General features: G+C 36.6%; 1 protein-coding gene across 5 annotated transcripts in view; it reads right to left on the reverse strand.

Moving 5' to 3' along the window:
* Positions 1-3,954: 3,954 nt before the first annotated feature.
* Positions 3,955-24,957, reverse strand: part of LOC136031745 (beta-parvin-like) — a 75,121-nt gene continuing 54,118 nt past the window's right edge. For all 5 annotated transcript variants that reach the window (XM_065711467.1, XM_065711468.1, XM_065711470.1 and 2 more), the window contains 5 exons: positions 24,352-24,449; positions 17,825-17,986; positions 13,237-13,377; positions 6,970-7,213; positions 3,955-4,225 (listed from right to left, as the gene is read on the reverse strand). In XM_065711467.1, coding sequence (XP_065567539.1) covers positions 4,149-4,225; positions 6,970-7,213; positions 13,237-13,377; positions 17,825-17,986; positions 24,352-24,449 — 722 coding nt within the window. In that variant the 3' untranslated portion in view covers positions 3,955-4,148. The remainder of the gene's footprint in view (positions 4,226-6,969; positions 7,214-13,236; positions 13,378-17,824; positions 17,987-24,351; positions 24,450-24,957) is intronic.

The following is a 24,957-nucleotide window of genomic DNA, read 5'->3' on the forward strand; positions in this document are numbered from 1 at the left end:
CAGCCCTTCTCCGCAGAACGTGCCCTAGCCATCTCGAACTTTCTTTCATTATAGCCCTAGAAAGCAGGATTGAACCCCATTTTTCGTACAGCCTACTGTTTGAAATACGGTCAGTCAGCCGGGTACCCAGAACAATCCGTAGGCAATTTATCCGGAAAAAATCTAGCAAATCCTCATCCGCTTTTCGGAGCCACCATGCTTCAGAGCCATATTTGACCATTGTCATCACTGTAGCTTCCGATATTTTAATCTTGGTTTGCAAGACTTATCTTCCTATTCTACCAAACTTTTTTACTTTGAAAAAAACACCCCAAGTCTTGGCTATTCTACTTTTAATATCTTCACTGCTCCCTCCATCTTTACTAATAATACTACCAAGGTAAGTGAAGCTGCCCATCTGATAAATCTTTTCGTTACCCAACGTCACCTTTTCATCTTCACTTATTCCTAGCCTTAGTGACTTAGTCTTCTTAACATTAATTTTCAACCTAAACCAGTCCCTGAACATGCATAACCTTTAAAATTTCATTCATTTTGGTCACACTTTCATCTAGGATACTTAAATCATCAGCATAAACTAAGTCCAGGAGAGCTTTTCCTCCCCATGTGACTCCGTGGTCTTCCATTGCCTTTCCTGTACTCCTTAAGAAATATGAGTCGAAAATATGAGTTAGTCAAAATTAAAAGATACTACCGCTTAAATAGGTCAGTATGTGGTATTCGATGGCTTAAGTTCCGAATGTAAACGTAAAACTAGCCTAAGCTTTACCGTAGCGTTGCTGGGTGCTTCAGATTCGGGATGGGGGTTGAAAACTACAAGTTTTGTTAAAACAAGAAGCAATCACTTCAAATATACGGATTAGGAGCAATTGATTCTTCTGATTCTAAAAACGCACGTATATGCATACAAATATGATCTGGTTGGGGTCTAAAATCGAAGATGGTGGAAGAAAGTTTTTCGAGTCGCGCGAGGTACATGATCCCGGTTTAACAAGCTGGATTGGAGTAATTAGTGCAGCAGTTTTAAAAATCATTCTGTCATTCCGACATTAGCCTAATAGTAGTACAGTCTGTACAGTACCAATTGCTTAAGTTTGATACCAAGACGCGTCCGATTTGTGGCCTTTGTTTACGTTTGATAAACCAAAATCAGTTAAATACTTGTGAACTCTTCGTCTCTTTATGTATTATAAATGAATAAAAAGAAGCTAAACGGACGAATTGAAGCATTTAAGAATTATACTTTCATCAGGAACACAGAGATCCATCGAATCTTCTGGTAAAAAAAAAAAAAAAAAAATCACCTGTTCAGCAATTAAAGCACTTTGATTTGCAGCAGCATTTTGATTTGACAGTTAAAATTTTATTTGACAATTGAAGCACTTAAAGTTAAGGTCAAATTTTCTGCAGTGGCACCTTCTTTTTTGCAACCACAGCGTACTGTCTCGCGAGAAACTTTTGACACTGGCAGAAGGGAACTTAGACAATTAGGATGTCACTTTCCATCGGTGCTTTTGACCCAGCCAAAGTCAGAAAAACTGAGAAGGCTGGATATTCATTCCAGGCTGTGGCTCCACTCATGACCTGCCTGTAGTACAGCTCCAAAGATATGTTGTAAAAGTGAAGCACTAGCTGGAGGAAGTCTCCACATGTTCTTGGTCTACTGTCGTAGAAAATATTCATTCCTAAATTCATTCACGTGATCGCAGTCTTGTTTTATGTCATATGTCTTCATTACAAAGTGTTTATGGTCGTGTACATTCAGTTCTGTCACTTAGGAAGGCTGGTTTGTCAGTTGAAGAAAAGTCTCCGTCAGTCCTGGCATATTTTGCCAAGTCGCAAAGAACTGCTTTTTTGAGTGGTGGATAAAATGGAAAATGGTATTACATCATATAATGCCTGGAAGAACGAAAGTGCCTGTGATTTCGTCAGCTCAAGCGATCGAACTATTTTGTGAATGGGAACTAGCTTCAGGTTGGTACCGACACAGAACGCAATAAAAAGCTTGGATATGCTAATGCGATCATGCAAGAAGTCGCAATCACAATCACGTCTGTGTCAACCGCTCGTATGAGAATCGACGCATGTCCTTGCAAGACTGCGTCACAAGCGTGAAGCAAATGGCGGGTGTCAGCCTCTTCGTGTGAACATAACTGGATGAGGTTCTGCTCTTTGAATGCTTGGTTAGCTTATATGATTTTTGGACTATTGGTAACAAAATGGCTACCCCACAATTTCAACAGAGATCGTTTCAGGAAAAGAGGATGTCAGGGAGGGGGGCTAGTTGCTCTCCGTCTTGTTTGACACTTAAAAGGAACTAGTACTATACATTTCAAATTAAATGAGCATCTTCTAAAGCTCACACGATAACCCCTTCCATAAAAACATTATATGACTCAGGAGCATAACTTACAACCCTAGCGCTGAGGACTGTAGGGTGGGGGTCGTCCTTCTCGAAGACATAATTTCCAGACCTTTCAACTACACTGAACAAAATGGATATCTCAAAATTCTGATTGGATGTATTTTGGTAATTGATGGATGTGTGTATGGGGGAGGGGTGTCTTGTTGCCCTCCAATCACTTTTGACTGTTAAAAAAGGTCCTTTAGATTTACAATCGAATGATCATTTTTGAAATTTCTGCCCCTAGGGCATTGTTTACAACTCTTGCCCTGAGGGTTGGGGAGGGGTTGTCATCCTTAAAGACATAATTTCTGGACCTTTTAACTGCACTGAACAAAACAGCTATCTGAAAATTCTTAAAAGGGTCTATTTAAAGGGCATTAGCCCCCTCAATTTATAATCAAATGAGCCTTTTTCAAAGTTTCTACAACAGCAAATGGCCATCTCAAAATTTTGAGCAAATACATTTCGGGAAAATATGAGGCATGTGTGGGGCATCCAAACCTCCGACCACTCTGAATCTTAACAGAGGCACTTGAACTTCTGATTACCAGTCCAATGAGCCCCCTCCCAGGTTTATACTATAACCCCTTTTATAGAAACCTTATATACCCCAAGGGCATAACTTACAACCCTTGCCCTGAGGGCTGTAAAGGGGAGGGAATTGTCATTCTCAAATACATAATTTCCGGACCTTTCAACTACGTTGAACAAAACGACTATCTCAAAATTTTGATTGGATGTGTTTGGAGGGATGGTGGGCGTGGGAGAGGGATTACTTGCCCTCCAATCACCCTCGACTATTAAAAAGAGCACTGACTAAGAATGAGCCCTTTCCAAAGTTTCTACGACAAGTCCTTCGATACAAAGTGCCCTGGTCTAAGACCAAAAACAAATAAATAAATAAATAACGAACTGTCCCCACATCGCGCTTTACTGAGGCAGCACTATTGCGCTGCCTCAGTCATAGGCAGCACTATTGCGCTGCCTATGACTTCTGCTCTATTTGGGTTTCATCTATCTATTGATAGTTATTTGCGATAGTTTTACACTCGGAAGATTAGTTGACTTTATTTCTGCTCATTCTTCGTTGAAAGAAAATATTTTTTCTTTGAAAAAAATAATTTGAGGCAAACATTTTTTAAACTAATAACAGAAAAGGTAGGGTTACCGAATTTACATTGAATCCATAAAAATAAAATAAAAACAACAACAAAATAACGATAAGGCAAAAAGCCTATAAGTCAACATGGGTAAATTTTGAAAAAAAAGATATATTTCAAACATGAATTTAAGACAGGATTTCTGGGGATAATTTTAGACTTAAGGCGGCTTTGGTTGTTCTAAACAAAGCGAGTTTTTAAATTAAAAATCTAAATGTTCATACATATTATCCATAAATAATTTTACAAGGCAGGGTCCTAGGGCCCCGTTAGGACTAAAACACCTATACCTCCAGTTGTAATTATGTTATTATACAGTATCTGAAAGTTGTTATAGATATGTAGAAAGTAATACTAATTGGCTAACAACTCTACAACAAATATAGATTCTTTTTGTGTGTATATTTCGTTTTATATTATTGTTTTACGAGACAACTCAGATAAAATATAAAACTCTAGGATTAGAATTATTAAAGAAGAAAAATTGATTATTAATAATCAGGCACTAGAATTTTCAAACTCAAGAAAAATAATAAAGAACACAAGGATCGAAAATGTAGACAGACTCCTCTTCATTTTCCTTAATTTAAATGTTTGTATTTTGTGAACAGGTTGTACAATACTCGCAATGTTGACTTCAAATCAAGGTTGACAATATCTGAAGAAAAGAAGGTAAGAAATTAGGGAGAATCAAAGTCCAGAGAACGGAGTACATGCAATAGATCAGCAGGGGTATACAGATATTCCAGTAAAAGTTAAGGAAGTTACTCTGGCTATAAGCATAAAGGAAAAACTCTTAAGAAGCTTTCGCACTGCGTACGTTATTTCCTATGCTAAGTGAATAGGTTACGTTACGCTAATAGTTTTTCACACTAGCCTAACATAAACTTCCCTAAAAACATCACAATCATCATAAGCACAGTATTTAAAATTAAAAAATGCAGAACAGACCCCCAGATTCAACTTCTGATCGTGCGTAGAAGACTTTGTACGAAATATTTATTAATCATTCGAAATTTTCAAAATTTAGGTTCAAAACTATGTTGAAAATAATAAAAATTTATTAACTATTCCTAAAGATATCTCATTTTGTTGCTGTGATCTTTTCCATAATGTAAAACCAACACAAAATATAAAACAAATAAGTAGAGCTTGAAGAAACAATTTTGTAATTCTATGAATAATATTAATTAACAATTGAATTCCCAGGAATTATTGCAGACATTCAAGCTTATTTAAATCTTATTCAGTATATACTTTAGTACGTTGTACACTTCGAAATGTTAATATTTTCTTTTTAACGCTCTTACCCTTGCTAATTCACTTGCTTGCAACAATTTTATTACACATAATGTCCCTATAATAAAACGGTCTGGAATTTCTATATGTAGGTTCATTGACAGCATCTGGCGTAAATTTAATTGTGACACCAAGGATAAAGCTGGTTACAGAAAAAGTGTTGCAAATCGACGTCGTTTTAACAGGTGCGGTCTCACCAAACTGTACTGTGGTTTTTGTGGTTTTGCTTTTTGTGAAATCATTTTTAGAGCGTAAATACACAACAAGCTTATATTTGCACTTAGACGTTCCTTTTCATTAAAAATTTAACTCTCGGTCTTTCCTGTATTTTTAGGATATGTATATAGTAGAGTATGTTTCAGCTAACCAAATTAAACAACATTTTATTTTTAATGTCTTTGGCATTGGCTTGTATAGGATTCATCGGATGTGAGCCCGGATTCATTTTTGAATCAATAGCAAAGATAAAGCTGGTTACGGAAAAATTGTTGCAAACCGACGTCATTTAAAAGGCACGGTCTCACCAAACTGCACTGTATTTTTTCTGGTTGTGGTTTTTGTGATCATGCTATTACTTTAATTTATGCTGTCATTTTATTATAATACATTTTTCCTCTTTCCTTTTTGATATTTCAACTTTTGTATAATGTAATATAGTTAGTAAATTGTGATGCCTTTTATTAAGCCTGATCTAGTTCTTTTTTCTACTGCTGAATAGTTATTCTTCTACTTCTTCCAGCATCTACTGTACGTTCTTCCCTACTTCTACTGCACTAGCTGCCTTGTTGCCCACATAAATGTATATGAGCAGCCTTACGATTCTTCTGTTGAGATGCTTTTCAATTAAAGACAGTTTGTTAGAAAAGGGTTGTTTCCACACGCTTTAATTCCTATACATTTTCAAGATTGGTGTAAAAGTTATCTTATGCTGTAGATTGAAGCCAAAAAAAAGATGCTTCTAGGAATTAGCTTATAAGAAAATATGAGAAAACATGAATTTGAAATACTTCTATAAAGAACGACTTAAAGAAAATAGCAATATCCCCCCCCCAATCTCATCCCTAAATTTGCCTCATTGCTGTACATTTTCTATGCAATAAATTACGATGTTTTCTGGAAAGTTGGCTAGCCTTGAGCCTCACCCCCTTGTGATAGGTAAAAACAAGTATTAGCTTATATTTTGGAGTTGTAGGTTATATAAGGATTAACTATTGAGATTATTTTCCGACTACAACTTTATATGCCACAATTTTGCTTAAAGCACCAAGGACAACAAAATGAATATCATTTCTTATGCCCCCTGAACTCATCTTAGAGCTATTCATATCTGAAAACAACAACTTTCTAAGATTTTTCTTATGGCTGTTTCTAAATTAAGGAGTTTTTATGGCAGTAACACATATCCGTCAGTGTTGCAACGTTAAACCGTAAAAATAAACAAGCAAGGTTAATTAGTTAATTTTGACATCACTAATCGTCCGAAGAAATGCAAACATTAACAATTAGCTGATTCCCAAATACAACCATTCTTGCAGAGGAAAGTCACGCCTTCTTAAGCTGTTTGTTGTCTTACGAATTATTTTTTTTCGCTCACTGTTTACTTTTTTTCTTAATTTGTCCCCCGATACTACCCAAACCTGCATAAATGCATACGGGGGTTTATTTCATTTCATAACATGGCTGCTACTACAAGTTTTCACTTAACCAATTGAAACAATTAGATTTTATGTCAAGAGTTTAAATCTGATTTACATGTGGAGTTGCTCAGTAGGTACGCTTTCGAAAAAGATCAACTATATTTTCAGTGGGTTATTTTTCTGTATTTTTTCTATTGTTTTGGGGTTTTATATTGTAGTGTTTCGTTGTTTATTTTTATGTTGGTTTCGGTAAATTGTCTCATGCTCCATACTCTTTTTCTTTCTTTTTAGCACATCCTCACAAGCTCTGCTTTTGTTGTGCTGTTATATAAAAAAATATTATTTTCAATAAAACTGCTCTACTACTACTACTACTACTACTACTACTACTACTACTATTAAGACAACTTCAGGGTCTGTATTAATTTAGTGTAAATAAAATACCAAATTAAAAATAAATACATACCTTCTGGTCTGGCCTTTGGTTTAGGAAGTCCTGCTTCATTCATGAGCTCAAAAGCAAAAGCAACATTGTGAATCTTTTGGTCGTTTGTCCGTGGAGTCAAATGAAATTCGTGAAGAGGTACGAAATAACCTTCGAGGAGCCCCATCAACAGAACCAAGTTAACACCATCGCAGAATTGTTCGTCTAAATTTATTACTTCCAAATTGATTTTCATGAGATGCTTATTAACAAATGTTTCCAGAGACTGAAACAAATTTAGAATAATTTCAGGCATAAACTAGGGCTTCGCTTCCAAGAGTGACAAACCCAGACAACAAGGCTACTTTTATGCTTTGAAGGGTCATTGGTCAGGAAAGTACACTGAGTCAAAACAGAGTAACTTCAAATGACTTAAAATGTTGAAATTACCTTAACCTTAATGGCGTGAAAGTACCCACTGGGCTCTCACATTGAAATGAATCTTAATAATTCCTTTGATATTCCACGCAGTAAAACTACAAAGAACTGCCATAATATTTGCTATGTAGGGCAACCAAAAATAGCAACAACAACCAAATATAGCAACGTATATCGGCAATACATCCCCATACATGGTCAAGCAAATATAAACGGGCAACCATACAACATACATGGACAACCAAATATAGCAACAACAACAACAAGAAATAGAGTAAAAATCATATTCTCTTAGGATTTACTTAAAAAATTTTGCAGAAAATAATGAAAGAAATACAAACATTTGCCTTACTTCCCAGAAGGGAAGAAATAAATACACAAATGTAAACAGGCTTAATTTTGAACCCACTTGCTTAAACATTTGTTGAAAATGGGGTTTGTTGACATTGACAAAATTTTACAATTTTTGTCATGTTACTTCTCGGAACATTTTAAGAGTTAAATATCACTACTACTACAACTAACAACCACTCACTGCAGCATCATGCCGTCTGAGGCCAACACACCTGGGCAAGCTCCTCCTTCACTATAATCTACTGAAAACTTTACTCGTTAAACGCTCCTATAGAGCTCCCTTTTCCTTTAAATTCTTTCTTATGAACATTTCCATCCCATCCGGGGACAGCATACTTTTTGTCTAGACCGAAAAAGCACGATCGTTGGCAATATGCCAATCTTTATCAATAAAACATGGCCTAACCGCCTTAAACATTCTTTTATTACAGCCGAAAAAAGTGGAATCGAACCAGGTTACAGCTTACTATTCGGTATACGATCAGTCCTATTAGTACCTAGAACTACTCTTAGACATTTTCACTGAATATATCAAACAAATCTATCTTTCAAAGTCCCTAGGCTTCAGAGCCATGCTTGACCAGTCATTACTGTGGCTTCAGAGTCATGCTTGACCAGTCATTACTGTGGCTTCAGAGCCATGCTTGACTAGTCATTACTGTGGCTTCAGAGCCATGCTTTACCAGTCATTACTGTGGCTTCAGAGGCATGCTTGACCAGTCTTTACTGTGGCTTCAGAGCCACGCTTGACCAGTCATTACTGTGGCTTCAGAGCCATGCTTGACCAGTCATTACTGCGGCTTCAGAGCCACGCTTGACCAGTCATTACTGTGGCTTCAGAGCCATGCTTGACCAGTCATTACTGCGGCTTCAGAGCCATGCTTTACCAGTCATTACAGTGGGTTCTGACGCATGCTTGACCAGTCATTACTGTTGCTTCAGAGGCATGCTTGACCAGTCATTACAGTGGCTTTAGAGTCATGCTTGACCAGTCATTACTATAGCTTCAGAGCCATGCTTGACCAGTCATTACTGTGGCTTCAGAGCCATGCTTTACCAGTCATTACTGTGGCTTCAGAGTCATGCTTGACCAGTCATTACTGCGGCTTCAGAGCCATGCTTGACCCGTCATTACTGTGGCTTCAGAGCCATGCTTAACCAGTCATTACTGTGGCTTCAGAGCCATGCTTGACCAGTCATTATTGTGGCTTCAGAGCCATGCTTGACCATTCATTACTGTGGCTTCAGAGTCATGCTTGACCAGTCGTTACTGAGGCTTCACGGCCATGCTTGACCAGTCATTACTGTGGTTTTTAGTAATTTAATATTAGCTGGCAGAATTCTCTTCAAATTCTTTTCAACTTTTTTTTTTTACTACAAAAAAACACACTGTGGCTTGGCTATTCCACGTCTTACATTTACACTGCATCCACTACTTTTATAAATAATACTACCCATGCAAGTGAAACTACCCTGATTTTTTCGTCACCTAACATTACATCTTCACCCTCATTAATTCCTAGTCGAAGCGACTTCATCTTCTTAATATAAATTTCCGATCCTCTTCTTTCGCTTTGAAAGCTCAAAACATCCTAAAAATCATTCATTTCACTAACATTTGTATATAAAACACTCATATTTGTCCCTACGCTCCGTAATATTATCCGTGTGTTTTAATCTGATATAGAGACTTAAGTTGTCTATGTGTCTTTGTATTTGCTTTTTTTCTTTCTATTTAGTGTAATTTACTCCGCTTTTTTGTTTAAAAGCGGGTTATAGATAAATAATTATTAGTCAAATCTTTTGCACAATCTAAGTCTAGAAGAGTATTGCCTTCCCATTTGATAACATCGTCACCTATAGCTATTGTTGTGTTTCATAGAACAAATTCAATCAAAAAAATTCATATAAACGGTAGTAGGGCACTGTCTAGATAAGCCCTTTATTCCCAACCGAACAAAATACTAGCCTCCCTATTAACTGCAGCAGTCTTATTCTCGTTCATATTCCTTTAATCTACTTATTTGGCATATATCCGAAAGGTAGGATATTCATAAATGATTTTCTATCAGGGGAATTAAATGTCTGTTCGTAATGAATAAAAGGTAAAAAAATAAAAGGGTAAAGACAATGGCATTGGACTTTACAGTCTCTACCAGCGGTGCTGATCTCCGTTTCTTCGCCCTTCAGCCAGGAAGCGTAATGGGGGAGGGTAATGACCAACCATCCTGTGCTTTTGCACACCTTTTGTGTTTACCTTTTCCAGATTTCTCCAGGTACCCATTTAGAGCTGGGTCGACTCTAGCTGAGTTTATAGAGTCAAGCCATTGCAACCCGTCCAATCAATAAAACATATGATTAAAAGGGTTTAAGCCTCAGTCACTTCTCAATTATTAATCTAATAGTAGAAACTGGGTCAATGTATGCTTTTTCCTTCCTAAGACCACACTGTTCTTCTCTTAAAACCTTAACTTTATCTACAGCGTCTGTTAGTCTAAGAAGCACCATCATACTAAGGAATATGCTTCCTACAGAAAATATGCCAATACCTCAGTAATTACCATACTCACTCTTAAAACCTTTTTTTATAAAGGGGTTGAATTTAAATTTTTCTAAAATGACATCCTAAACTGAAATCCTATGTCTTAGAGGGCAAGGATTCGAGTCCGCGTGTTACTGGTTTTTGGTTTGGAAGCGGGATCGGTGGCGTAACGCAATAATTTCAGCCAGAGTCAACCCACCTCTAAATGGGTACCTAGAGAAATCTGGGGAAGGTAAACAGGAAGAACGTGCAAAAGCACAAAATGACCCCCCCCCCTTGCACTTCCTGGTTGAAGGGTCATACAACGGAGATGAGCACCGCTGGTAAGGACTGTAAACTCCAGTGCCGTATTTTTCTTTTTTTAAAGGACCAGGTTCTTCCCCCTTTTCAAAAGTCATATCCATAATCCTCAGTAATTTTATCTTTATAAAAATATATTTTATAATTTATAAAATTATAATTATATAAAATTATAATTTATAAAATTTATATTTATATCTTTATTTCAAAAACTTAGTTGCCACACTGTCGAAATCTGAGGCCTTATTAATTTTCAATCCTTTTCATACTGATTCTAACACCCCTCCAAAATTAAATCTTCCTTCACTTCCGAACTGTCAATTTTTCTATATTCTTTTTTATATCATTTCATACAACTTTATCCCAGTTTCACACATTCTCAAAATTTTCGACACATCCCTTTTTAACACTTTCCTCATTACAGAGCCCCGTTCCTCTCTTTAACTCGGACAAATCAAAACTGGATTTGTCCGAGTTTCATTCCACAATGTGAGTACCATCTAAACTTACCTTAGCATAATAATAATAATAATAATAAATATCTAATAATAATAATTAACATCTATCACTCAAACTGCGTGTACAACTCCCTTCTTTCTCCTACCAGGCTTAAAGCATTTTCACTAATGTTCCAAGCTACATTTCTAACTTTTCTCTTGAAGAAATTTACAATTACTTCACAAGCTGTTTTTCTTTTATTATTCCATCCCTGTTTTACACAGTCAAATTCTAAACTCTACCGTTTCATATCCAACTATTCTTAGAATGTTCGTCTCACACTCTCGTCCTGCAATCTTCCAACATCATAACATCCCGGAAGGTAGTTACCCTTTCTAAATTTCAGCTTTAGGTTAACCCTATATACTACTAGATGGTGATCTTTGCTTTTAGTATTAATAAAAGGACTCCTATATACCCTAGTTTTCTGTGCTGATTCCGCCAGTTTTCAAAATACATTAGCATAATCGATAAGATTAGCCATCTTTCCACAATGTGAGTACCATCTCAACTTACACTAGCATAATAATAATAATAATAACAATAATTCATTGACACCCTCTCTGCAAAAAAATGCATCATAGAGGAGTTAATAAAGAAAGAAAGAAGAAAAGCAAAAAAAACACTCACGTAACGGCACAAAAAGAGAAAAAACATGAACTATAGGTCGAACACTAGTGATATATTTATTTCAGAATGCACGCAAGACGAAAATAAACAATTATGTCGCTCTCGGAATTTGGTGGCGAATACATCCATTTTTTCATATATTTCAAACACTCCATAGCGCCAAGAAATGTAACTGTTTCGTATCCAAATACGAGTACACAGAAATATATTTGCAAAAATAATCAGTAAGGTTAACCATCTTTCCTCATGTGAGTACCATCTCAACTTATGGAACATTTTATGACCAGATACCCTATTGGATACAACTAGATCATTATGTCCACAAAATTATAGCAGTGTATTGTCATTGCTATTTTCCTTCCCTACGTCAATCTCAGATGACTTGGTGCTACAATTAGCAGCCCATAGTAATTTTTATTGCAGACACTATATTGTGGCCCATCTAAACTAATTTGGAGACCCTGAAGTTAAATTACTATTGCTTTTAAATTGCTTTGACAGAAATAAGACTTACACTAAATTCTTCAAACTTTATAAAATGAGCATGGCTCCTACTTGAAATATAGTTATAACAATTATAATTATGTATAATTATAAAATTACAATTATATTAATTATATAATTATAATATAATTATATTCTACTTGAATAATTATATTCTAATTATATTCGAACATGGACTCTAATACAAAAGCACCTACTTGAAAATATGCCTTTCTAAAGTCAAGGACTAGGCCCACCGCTTTAAAGGGAATTTATGAAGTATACTCGCACAAGCAGTACATTCACCTACCAAGTGAATGGTAAGTAAATTTACCAATTAACCTTTGTATTAACAAACCTTGAGCTACATAACCGAGAATTTATCTTAGACTTTTCCTGAATGTTTGCTAAAGAACTTTAAATATATAAATTATTAAATATTGACCTTATAGGTAAACATATATGCAAATTTTTCCCCTAATTTTTACAATATCAGTTTCTAAATAAAACAAAAAAACAACACTTTTTTCCAAACAAGAAGAAAAAAGATTTAAATAGAACAGTACCACACTTTCACGCTACCCAAAGGTGAAACTGCAGAAGACGCAACCCAAATTCTAAGTAAGTACTTTTTGTTTCATTTTCATAAAATCAAATAATTTTCAATCCAATACTGTTTGAAGGGTTGTAACAATAGATAAAAACACAGCATTATTCCAAACGAGTCTTGACACTAAAAGCTTTTCTAGAACTGATTATTTCCTTTATTTTTTATTAATAATTAATTAGCTTTTATTTTCCATAAAATTTTATATCATATTCCAATTAATTAAATAATAAATAACCATAAATAATTAATTAATTACAATAATTACTTATTAATTAATAATCAATTAATTAAATAATTAAAATCATTATAATTGATTAATTAATTAGCTAAACATCTCTCAGGGGGTTAATACCTCTCATTTTTACATCTTTGTTGTCAATTGTTTGAAATGGCTGGTGGAATTTGCACCGACTAGAAGGATTAAATCGGAAGGAATTGCAAAGTTAGGACTAACCTTTTTGACAATTTTCAATTTATCCGGCGCATGATCAAATAATGTGTCAAATGCGTCTCTTTCTCCTCTTTGTCCATAGTCACTGTAAGTTTGAGTAATTTCTTCAGTAACTCTTCGGGGATTCAGCATGCCTTCACGTTTCTAAAAATACAATAACATTAAAGCCCATCCAGAACCAATTAAATTACTAACTTTTGCAGTCTTAACGGCGGGAAGGGAGAGCTGACTACCTCTATAAATTTTGCAATATTTGATTAAATATTAAATATTTTGGTAAAAAAAAATAAATAAATGAAAATTATGAGATCTTTGTCCATCTTGGAAGGTTTTTAAAGAATCGTACCTGCAAAACGAAAAAGGTTTGGACAGACCGTAAAATGCTTAGTCTGCATATTCCAACTTTCACATATTCCATCCTGTATATCCCATCCAGAACCAATTAAATTACTAATTTTTTATCTTTAACGGTGGGAATGGGGAGTTGACTACCTATATAAATTTTGCAATATTTGATTAAATATTACACTTTTTGGTATAAAAAAAAATCGAAGAAATGAGATCTTTGTCCATCTTGGAAGATTTGAAAGAATTGTACCTGCACTACGGAAAAGGGGGTTTGGCTAGAGCGTAAAATGCTTAGTCGGCATATTCCATTTTTCCCAGAAGCGAATTTCACTTTGGTAGATTATAACGGAGCAACCAGTTTAGCTCAATATGCAGGAACGCATTCACACCTTCAAGGGAAGAGGGGAGCAGATGTTTCTTTTTTGCTGAACAAGATCAGGCCGAGAACAAGAAAAGAAGTAAATTTTTTGCCATGATTCTTAGACTTGTCTGCAGCTTTGGGCCTGGGGAGGGGAATATTTCCCCATATGTACGTACATCCTTGGCCAACTTCCAATTGAAGACAGCTCTTCAGATAGAGTACATGATTTTACAGGGAGCCAAATATTCGGTAAAACTGTAAAAGTTGAAAGTATTTTCTTTATCAGTTTTAGTGAATATTTCAGAAAAGCTTTAGCACAAAAAGTACCAGGCAGTGCGATAGCCTTGTAAACTGGTGAGGTGAAAACGGTTAAAAAAGGATCTCGGAAACAATTGACGCATAGGAGGCATAATATTCGGCGGAAAATGCGAACACTCAGAAGACTGTCGAGTGTTAAGTGACTTCGAAGATAGAGGTGTCATAGCCCGGCACAAGGTATGAGACACGACCACATGGCGTAATGCCAGGGGTGCCAAAGCATATAACCTAAGGCGAATAAGTGTAATGGTGGTTAAAAACAGCAACGTTTGATTTTTTTAAATAAATTCGATTCTTGAGTGTGGCGGACAGAGGCGCCAATATAGAGCAGCAAATTGGAGAAACGGTCATATGTCGCAATAACAGAGGCACGGAGGGATATAGGCTGTGATGAGTGATCGTCATGGCGGTTAAAAACAACGGCTTCAGCTGAATTCCCAATTGAGATTACGGTACCCAGTACAAAAAATGGAAAAAATAAATGAAATAGGCTCGGTAAACATGAAATGAGTATAGAGACTCAATACGCCTGAGTGTACTAAGTACACTCAGGTTGAGGATATTATCAGCAAACGAGACAAATTTTTAAGTTTATGCCATGAGGAATGTAGGATATGGGAAATTTCACCAATGCACCCAAAACATAAAGAAAACGGTTAAAAAAGGATCTCAAAAACAATTGACGCGTAGGAGGCATAATATTCGGGAGAAAATGTGATCACTCAGAAGACGGTCAAGCGTTAAGTGCCTTTGAGGATAGAGGTGTCAAAGTAAGGCACAAGATATGAGACACGACCCGACAATATACAGCCCCAAATTTGAGAGACGGTCATATGTCGTCATAACAGAGGTACGGAGGGATATAGGCTGTGATGAGTGATTATCATGGCAGTTAAAAGTAATAGTTTCAGCTGTATTCCCAGTTGAGATTACGGTACCCAGTATAAAGAATGGAAAAAATGTATGAAATAGGCTCAGTACGCATGAAATGAGTATATAGACTCAGTACGCCTGAGTGTACTAGGTACACTCAAGTTGAGAATATTATCAGCAAACGAGACAAATTTTTAGGTTTTTGCCATGAGGAATGTAGGATGTAGGGAATTTCACCAATGCACTCAAAACATAAATTTTAAAGAGTGCGGGAGAAGTGACAGCCCCCTGCTTTACCAACAGGAGTTTGTTTTTCATGGGCAACATAAGAACTTATCAGCGGTTAATGAATTTCTATGTGAACAGGCTAGAATTCATATTTCTTGGCAATCTAAAGACTGGAAGATTGATATTCCAATTTTGTAGCTTGGAGGAACATAATGACGTACTTTTATTAATCAGTCATGGGACTGTTTCTTGTTCTTGCTATTTTCATTTCCTTTTTTATTTTTCTTTCCTTTTAGTGATTACGGCAGCATTCCGGAATTAAAACAATTTTAGTATGGTGAAAACAAAAGCTGTTTCTGTTTTTTAAAGCTATTCGAGATTGACCAATAATAGTTTTTTTGATAAACTGTAGCTGTATTTTATTCAAAAATTACATATACAAAACTAAATTCATTCAATACTGCTAAACATCGCTACAAATTCAAGAATAATATTTATTCCCTCTTTCTATTATCTACTCATTGATTACTAATGATATTGCTTCACAACTAAGGGACGGACACTGCATCATAGAATAACCCGGTTCGTATCAGAATAATGCACAAGGGGAGGTTTGCAGTTTTAGAGAATTAAGGGAGGAAATTGGTTTACATACCTGAACAAAAATGAACTTTTCAGGTAAGCTTAAATGTGTACATATGACTTTTGTATGACACAACAAATGTGTGACGTATATGACTTAACTAATATGACTCTTCCAGGTAGACTTAACGGTACTTAAGAAGCTAAATGAAATACGAAGTTTCAATATAGGTACGATATTTTGTTAATTCTATCCCACAATGGGGTCTTCCCCACTTTCAACGGCTACAATAAGAAAAGGTTGAAGTGACTACGACACCCTTTGCGGAAGGATGACGGAAATGAAATTAAATTTTAAATGTAATTAGAACTCCTAGAGGTGGATAAAAAGGGAAGGTTTCAATGAATTAGGTTTCAATAAATCCTCCCAATAAGGAGGACAGATTGTTATAAGTCGTCCTTTTTCGTGATCTATCTAAGGCCAGACGAAAAGCAGATCGCCACCAAATGAGATGGTATAGATATCGTAAAGAAGGATTTAAACGAAATCACAATTCCTTGAGATGGGTAAAGAGGGAAGGTTTCAATAAATTAGGTGTCAATAAAACTCCCAAAAAGGAGGACCAAATGAGATGGGAAGAGGTCGTAAGGAAGCATTTAAGTGAAATTAGAACTCCTTGAGGTGGGTAAAAAGGGAAGGTTTCAATAAATTAGGCTTCAATAAATCCTCCCAATAAGGAGGAGAGATTGTTAAAAGTCGTCCTTTTCGTCATCTATCTAAGGTCAGACGAAAAGCAGATCGTCACCAAATGAGATGGGATAGAGGTCGTAAAGAAGGATTTAAATGAAATTACAACTCCTTGAGATGGGTAAAGAGGGAAGGTTTCAATTCATTAGATGTCAAAAAACATTAGATGTTCATTAGATGTCCCAACAAGGATGACAGACTGTCAAGTCACCAAATGAGATGGGAAAAGGTCTTAAGAAAGACTTAAACGAAATTAAAATTCGTTGAGGTGGGTAAAGAGGAAAGCTTTCAATAAATCTTCCCAATAACAAAGAGATTGTCAAAAGTCGTCCTTTTCCGTCATCCATATAAGGCCACACGAAAAGCGGATCGTCACCAAATGAGATGGGAAGACGTCTTAAAGAAGGATTCAAATGAAATTAGAACTCTTTGAGGTGGGTGAATAGAGAAGGTTTTAATAAACCCTCCCAATAAGGCGGACAGATGGTCAAAGGTCGTCCTTTTTCGTCATCCATCTAAGGCCAGACGAAAAGCAGATCGTCACCAAATGAGATGGGAAGAGGTCGTAATCAAGGATTTAAATGAAATTAGAATGGGGGAGGGGTATGCACTGCTGTTTTGGCCCCAGGCGCTTCGGTGCTGCAGTTAGTTGTTGGTAGCAGTAGTAGTTTTTTCAATTGGAATGATGAACTGTTGTTTCTGTGCTGTTTTTTTTTATTTTAAGTTCGTTTTCATTAATTAATTAGTGAATTACTTTAGAATAATAGCAGTTCAATTGTAGAAGCGTGAAAAAAACTATTGTTAAATAAGACTTTTTAAAAATGACCAATAAAAGAAGTAGTTTTTTACGAAATAATGATGGAATTTTATTCAAAGTTATCGAACTGACATATTTAAATAAATATTAACGTTCTCAAAATTCATTCAATACAGCTAAATATAGCTACGAATCAAAGAATAGAATAAATTTTTTCTTATTTTATTATCTATACAATGGTTACGAATAATGTTATTTCATGACAAGCAGAAGGGAAAATGCTTTTACACCTTAGATTGACACATTTTTTTTTATCAAATTAACACATTAAGAGGAATATCTACTTTTTTTTAGTGATGGCTACGTGGATACGTACCTGAACAACAACCACCTCTAGTATGACATTTTCAGGCAGTCTTATAGGTGCTCTGTAGTGGCGAACAAGTGCCACAAGAAGCTTCAATATTGGGACGATATTTTTACTGTGAATACTTTCAACACTCCACCGAGGAGTTATGTTTCTACTAATGCCAAGAACCTAAAACAAATAAATAATTTTGAATATATAGAGACCAACATGTCCACATAGCAATAAGATTCCACAAAATATTGAAGCATTAAAATAGCTAGTAATCATGGGCACCATTTAACGAACTTTTGCATTTTATGTTTGAGGGGAAGCAAGGATCTTTTAGATTTTTTACGAATATAAAAAAAATATGTATTTTTAAAAATCCGGGTGGGGGGCAAACTTTTTGTTTTTTTTTCAATTTTTTAATGAAAATACCAAAAAAGACATTTTACAGAATCTAGGCGGAAATACCACCCACTCCAATTAGCACCCCTCCTTGTGACTATAATTACTGACGGTTTGATCAGTTTTTACTCGTTGTGACCTATCTGCTGTGAAGAACAATATGAATCAGTGATTTTCCTATTACTGATTTATGTTTAACTTGTTAAAAGGAAAAATTAAACAGAAATGTCCCGCAAGAAAGACAAAATACTACACTATACTTCAAAAAGGATTACAACGCCACGATTAGGTCATCAGGTCCATTGAATAATCTTATCGGGCGCACACTCCTTTTCTACCATCACTTCAAAATATACACGAAATTTGGTACGCTGGAAAAAAAAATCTTACACATCTCTAGCTAAGGTGTTGTGAACTTCCTTCTCATCCGACAAAAAAAAAGAAAAAAATCTGAGGTTTAGGTTAATCTAAATATCGATGTGTGTACAATACCTAGTAACTAACTAAAGTTAAGATCTTACATGAGTCAAACTTTTGCTTCTGCAGCCAGATTTTGAGTCGACTGATGATTTCACATCTTCCTGTGGGCCAATATTCGACTCCTTCCTGTTCCACGTCAAAATTGAAAAAAAAAAAAAAACACTTCTTAAGGTGCCAAAATTACCGTTAAAGTACATACAATTTTCCTCTTTATGCTCTTTTAAAGTGCAAAATTGATCCTCATTTTTGAAACGGGCATTAGAAAGCTTAAGGATTCCTAAGAAAACTTCAAAGTATTTAGATTTTACTAAGGCTAATCAGGCAGAATTCACGTATCGACGTGGCTTGACCGTGTTGGACTGACGAAATTAAGTCTTCTGTCAGAACTTAGCACAGCCCTTTCACAGACCAATTCTTTCTTGAGTTGATTTGAACCACGCCCCTCAGATATTTGAGATATATCGCTTCGCATATATGAAGTCCATGCCATATGAGTTATAATTTCCTTTTTTACAGCTCGAATTTTTCCTTTTCCAAGCTAGAATTCCTCGTTTCCACGGGCAGACATTTCCTGCACTTCTTTGTAAAATAGAGTTCACGACCAAGGGCACTAATTGGGGGATCTTTAAAAATACCCTTTGGGATCATTTTCATTAATAAAATTACAAATAAATCCCAACCTTAGATTTTGAAAAACACTTTTTCTGTGCCTCTGGTTTAAAAGAAACAGCAGAAAAATTTTACCCCCTACATTTTCGTGAATTGGCAACTGTGTTCTTATCAGGGCTCAAATACCATCAGTCTCCTTTTCTTTAAGCTTTTGTAATACAAGAATAGACAAATGAAGCAATGATTCCTGCAATCATCGCATTGAGGATTCCTGTAACTTACACGACATATACTACCTTGCAAAAAAAAGGTAAGAAGCTACACATTTTCCCTTTTTTCTGTCTTCCAAGCTTCAAATAAAGCCTTTCTTATTAATGCTTCCACGAATGTAATCCGTTAATGCAAATTTAGCAGGTCATCCGCAGAAGATGGAAGCGTATGTTTGAAAATTTAACCCAACGACACGACCTTCTGTGTCTCACTGATATTATGATACAAAGTTGGAGAAATTATAGCCCCTTGCTTCATTCCCTTATATACCGAAACCTTCTCAATTAGATCACCCTCTTGCAAACGAACACGAAGCTTAAGGTTCTTATACATATCGTGCAGTGATCGCACGATGGAAGAACTCACATTTCGCTTACACATTTAAAGTATTATCTGGGCATGAAATGCTGAATCAAAGGTTCTTCTAACTTCATACTGCTGCAGAATCAAACGTTCCCGCTAACGATGAGCCCCAAGTAATATAGTAGCAAGAAGGTAGAGTACACGGGTACAGCCCAAGCCCTTACGGAGACCAAACTGGTGCGAGGCATTTTACACTAATCATAAGTCTCACCAAACACTATTATTTCAAATAACTTACAAAATACAGAAGAAATGGTTACTGGTCTATAAGAAGATGGTTGTACTGCTAGTTTTCCTTTCTTTTTTTTTTAAATCGGTATGACCAAACCCACATTAAAACAACTCCGAACTATACCATCTGGAAAAAGCATCTGGAACAATATGGCAATATAATGGCAAAGAACTTCAATTCCCAACGAAAGATCTAAAGCACAAATGCTATCATAACCTTTATAATAAACCTTTTTTTTTACTTTTTATCCACTTGGCAAATAAGAGACGGTGAAACTGGAAAGTCATCAAAATTATCAGACAGCGTTGAATCTAACTCTTCTTTATAACGTGACTCTAGGAATGCGTCAGGCGCTTTGAACTCTAAGTCAAAATAAGCACTCCACTCACTAGCTAAAATATTAGAGGTGGGCTTCGTTTCTTCTGGCTTAAAGCACAGTGACGTAACGAGGTTAGGGTTTGTGCTAAGTTTTTGGACAAAATGTTCTTTGAGTCATGCAAGATGAGCGTTTAACACTTTATTAGACCTCTGCTTAGTATGGTTTCTGGCTTGGCTCACTATTCCCCTTCACGGCTTCCCATTTTCGTGCCAGATTTTAAGCCACAACTTCACCGACGCACAAGCTTCCACCGAATTCAGATTGCTAGGATTGAACCTGCACCTCCCCAGAACTGCTGTGCTCTCCGCCGCACTCAAAGCATGATATATTTCAGCAAAATACATACTTATTTGGAGCTATATATCACTGTCACAGCAATACAAATTTGCATCTCTCTGCAACAAATGAAAGGGGACTTTTATTTTACTCAATAAATCGGCAAAAGTTCTCGTTAAAGGATCATTAGAAACGTGTCTCGAGTCACCATGTGGTTTTCCGCCGGGGTTTGTGTGGACCCACCGGCTCCAAAAAATCCAGTAGTATTGACAAGGACAAGGCTAGGCAATCGGAGCAGGAACCATCAGCTACTACTCTTACTCCTTCACTAACAGGGAAGTTCGTCAAAACATGGTCAAGGTTCAATAAAGTACTGACAACACTGATAAATGTGTAGGATTTGTCTTTATTAACAACTCGTAACTGATCAGGAAAAGAACCCAGCACGACTTGAACCCGTTCAGATTCCGAGCTAGGCAGGTCGCAAATGAAGTCCCCTATAATAAGAGGTTTCATTTTCCCCAAATTGTGTGTTTTCACAAACTGACTCAACTGACTACACGCAGCCATGAATTTGATACCAGAAAGAATAGTAGTGCGGGCGAAAAGCACCAAAATACTTCCGTGTTTGAGGAAAGCACCAAAATTGGCCGGGATGTACTTTCGAGCATGCTCTTTAATATGACTTGATTACGCAAGCGAAATTTTTCCTCAGAACGCCACTAGGTGGCTTGAAATCCAAGATGGAGGACGAAAATACGAGTTTGTCAAACTGAAAAGATATGACAGCTCTAATAGGCTAGTATGGGGTAATCGATGGCAGAAGTTCCGAATATGAACTTAAAAATAACCTAAGTTGTACCGTAGTGTTGCTAGGCGCTTCAGATTCAAGATGGCGGTCGAAAAATACAAGTTTCGTTAAAACAAGAAGTAATGACTTCAAATGGGCGGATTAGGAGCAAGCGATACTTCAGATTCTGAAAACGCACATATATTCACATAAATATATCTTAGTTGTACCGTTGATCCGCCTGGGGTCTAAAATCGAAGATGGCGGAAGAAAATGTCAGGTTTTCCGAATCGCGCGAGGTTCATGATCCCGATATAACAGGCTGGAGTGGAGTAATTAGTGCAGCAGTTTTAAATATTGCTCTGTCATTCCGACATACGCCTAATAGTAATACAGTCTGTACAGTACAAATTGCCTAAGTATGAGACCAAGACGCGTCCAATTTATGGCCTTTGTTTATATTTGCTAAACCAAAGTCAGTTAAATACTTGTTAACTTTTCATCTCTTTATTTATTGTAAATGAATCAACATAAGCTAAACGGACGGATTAAAGCATTTAAGAATTATAATTTTATCAGGAACACAAAGACATCAATAGAATCTTCAGGTAAAATGAATAATCACATGTTCAACAATTAAAGCACTTCGATTTGCACCAGCATAGTGGGATACAGTTAAGGTAAAATTTCCTGCAGCGGCACCTTCTTTTACACCTTTTTTTGCAACCACAACGCACTGCCTCGAGACAGACTTTTGACGCTGGCGGAAGGGAACCTAACAAATTGGGAAGCCACTTTCCATCGGCGCCTCTGACCAAGCCAAAGTCAGAAAAACTGGGAAGGGTGGGTGTTGATTCCAGGCTGCAACTCCACACATGACCTGACTGTAGTGCAGCTCTAAGGATATGTTGTAAAAGCGAAGCACTAGCTGGAGGAAGTCTCTACATGTTCTTAGTCTTTTGTCGGAGAAATGTTTCCTTCCAAAATTCATTCACGTCGTCGCAGTCTTGTTTTACGTCGTATGTCTTCATGACAAAGCGTTCAAGGTCGTGTACTTGCAGTTCTGTCACTTGGGAAGGCTGGTTTGTCAGTTGAAGGAAAGTCTCCGTCAGTTCTGGCATATTTTGCCAAGTCACAAAAGAACTGCCTCTTTGAGAGGTGAATAAAAGAAGAAACGGTATTACAACCTGTAAACGCGTGGAAGAACGAAAGTGTCTGTGATTTCGTCGGCCCGAGCGATCGAACTATTTCGTGCATGTGAACGTACTTCAGGTGTGTACACCAAACGCAATAAATAATTCGGATACTCCAATGCGATCAAAGCATGAGGTCGCAACCATAATCACGTCTGTGTCCACCGATCGTATGCGAATCGACGCATGTCCTTGTAAGGTTGCGTCACAAGCGTGAAGCAAAAGGCGGGTGTCAGCCTCTTCCTGTGAACATAACTGGATGAGGTTTTGCTCTTCGAATGCCTGATTAGCTATGCACGTGTTTCCAGTAGTGCAATATACTCATTTTGACGTTGGAGACCATTTCACGACAGCATGGGACAGCAGGTTAAACAAGTCTGTTTTTTTTTGCATCTACTTGCAGGAATTCTTCCCACTTCAATGGGATTTGTGTGTTCGGAACTACTTTTAGACGTGAACCCTTGCCTCTCTGGCTTCTGACAGACGACTTTAGACTATCCAATCTGTAAACATCGAATACAAGGTAAAGTCTCTCGACATGTCTGAGCTGATACTATATCATGAGAAAAAACACGTTTTCTGCATACTCTCCGAAGGTCTTCGAATTCCTTAGGTTCAACATTTGCCCCAGAGCAGCTCCATCTATCAGTTTCGCTGTAACAATTGGAACGTTAACCTCAGCAGCTGGGGTTAAGCTGATTAAAACATCTGCAAGTTCAGCCTGGTTGCCGACACGAATCTGGCCATCAGACGTCAAAGCCAGTGGATACTGACTGTTTTCGCCTCCTTGCATCCATGTCGCCTCCTCGAGCAACACAGCCCACATAAAGTACTCCAAACAGTGATACATCATCTCTAGCGGCGCTGAGCTGAGTTTTCGCTGCAGTTGGTCTTTTCTTCTTAGACCCCCCAAATATGGCAATGAAATTCTTGACCAACGGAGCTGTTATTGGTTTGGAGCATTCAACGAGGCGTTCCTTCACAAACCGTTCGTACTGCTGTTTGCCCAGGGCTTTGAGTATTTTCGTCCGCCATTTTGGATTTGATGCACCTAGCGGCACTACGGTACAACTTAGGTTACTTTCAAGTTCATATTCAGAACATGTGCCATCGATTACCCCAAACTAGCCTGTTTGAACGGCCATGTCTTCTCATTTTGACAAATTCATATTTTTGTCCGCCATCTTGGATTTCAAGCCACCTAGCGGCGTTCTGAGTTCGCTTGCGTAATCGAGCCATATTAAAGAGCATACTAGAAAGTACATCTCAGCCAATTTTGGTGCTTTCCTCAAATACGGAAATTCTGGTGTTTTTCGACGCTTTTCGCCCGCCCTATGGGTCAAAACATATATACATCTTGAAAGGACGAATGTAGAGTTGGTTGCCAACAGCGATAAGCTCTAGTTTTTATTTTTTTAAATTCAATTCTAGTTTCAGAATCTAAAGCAAAGCATAGTTCAAAACAGCATAAATGACCCCGCTATATATTATATCTTGGATCAAACACTTTTAATAAGGACGAACTTCAATGTTTTTAGAATAAAAATTTAATACCTGATTCACCCTGTCTAAGACCACACGCAGCTTTTTCCGTTGTCCTTCTGCCGACTGGGTCACTTCAGGGGCATCTAATTTCTTACCCGATAATTTTTCTGAAAATATAATTTAGGACCTTAAAATAATATGTAAATATATATATATATATATATATATATATATATATATATATATATATATATATATATATATATATATATATATATATATATATATATATGTAGTTACATCAAAGAATTGTATTTTAATGCTGATTTTAAATATATAAGTTTCATCAAATTTAATCTTACCCATCAAAAGTTACGAGCCTGAGAAAATTTGCCTTATTTTAGAAAATAGGGGGAAACACCCCCTAAAAGTAATAGAATCTTAACGAGCATCAGATTCAGCATCTTAACCTTAGACCATCAGATTCAGCGTATCAGAGAACCCTACTGTAGAAGTTTCAAGCTCCTATCTACAAAAATGTGGAATTTTGTATTTTTTGCCAGAAGGCAGATCATGGATGCCTGTTTATTTGTTTGTTTGTTTTTTTTTCCAGGGGTGATCGTATCGACTCAATGGTCCTAGAATGTTGCGAGAGGACTCATTCTTAAGGAAATG

The sequence above is a fragment of the Artemia franciscana genome, chromosome 10 (assembly GCF_032884065.1).
Source record: "Artemia franciscana chromosome 10, ASM3288406v1, whole genome shotgun sequence".
Taxonomy (NCBI): domain Eukaryota; kingdom Metazoa; phylum Arthropoda; class Branchiopoda; order Anostraca; family Artemiidae; genus Artemia; species Artemia franciscana.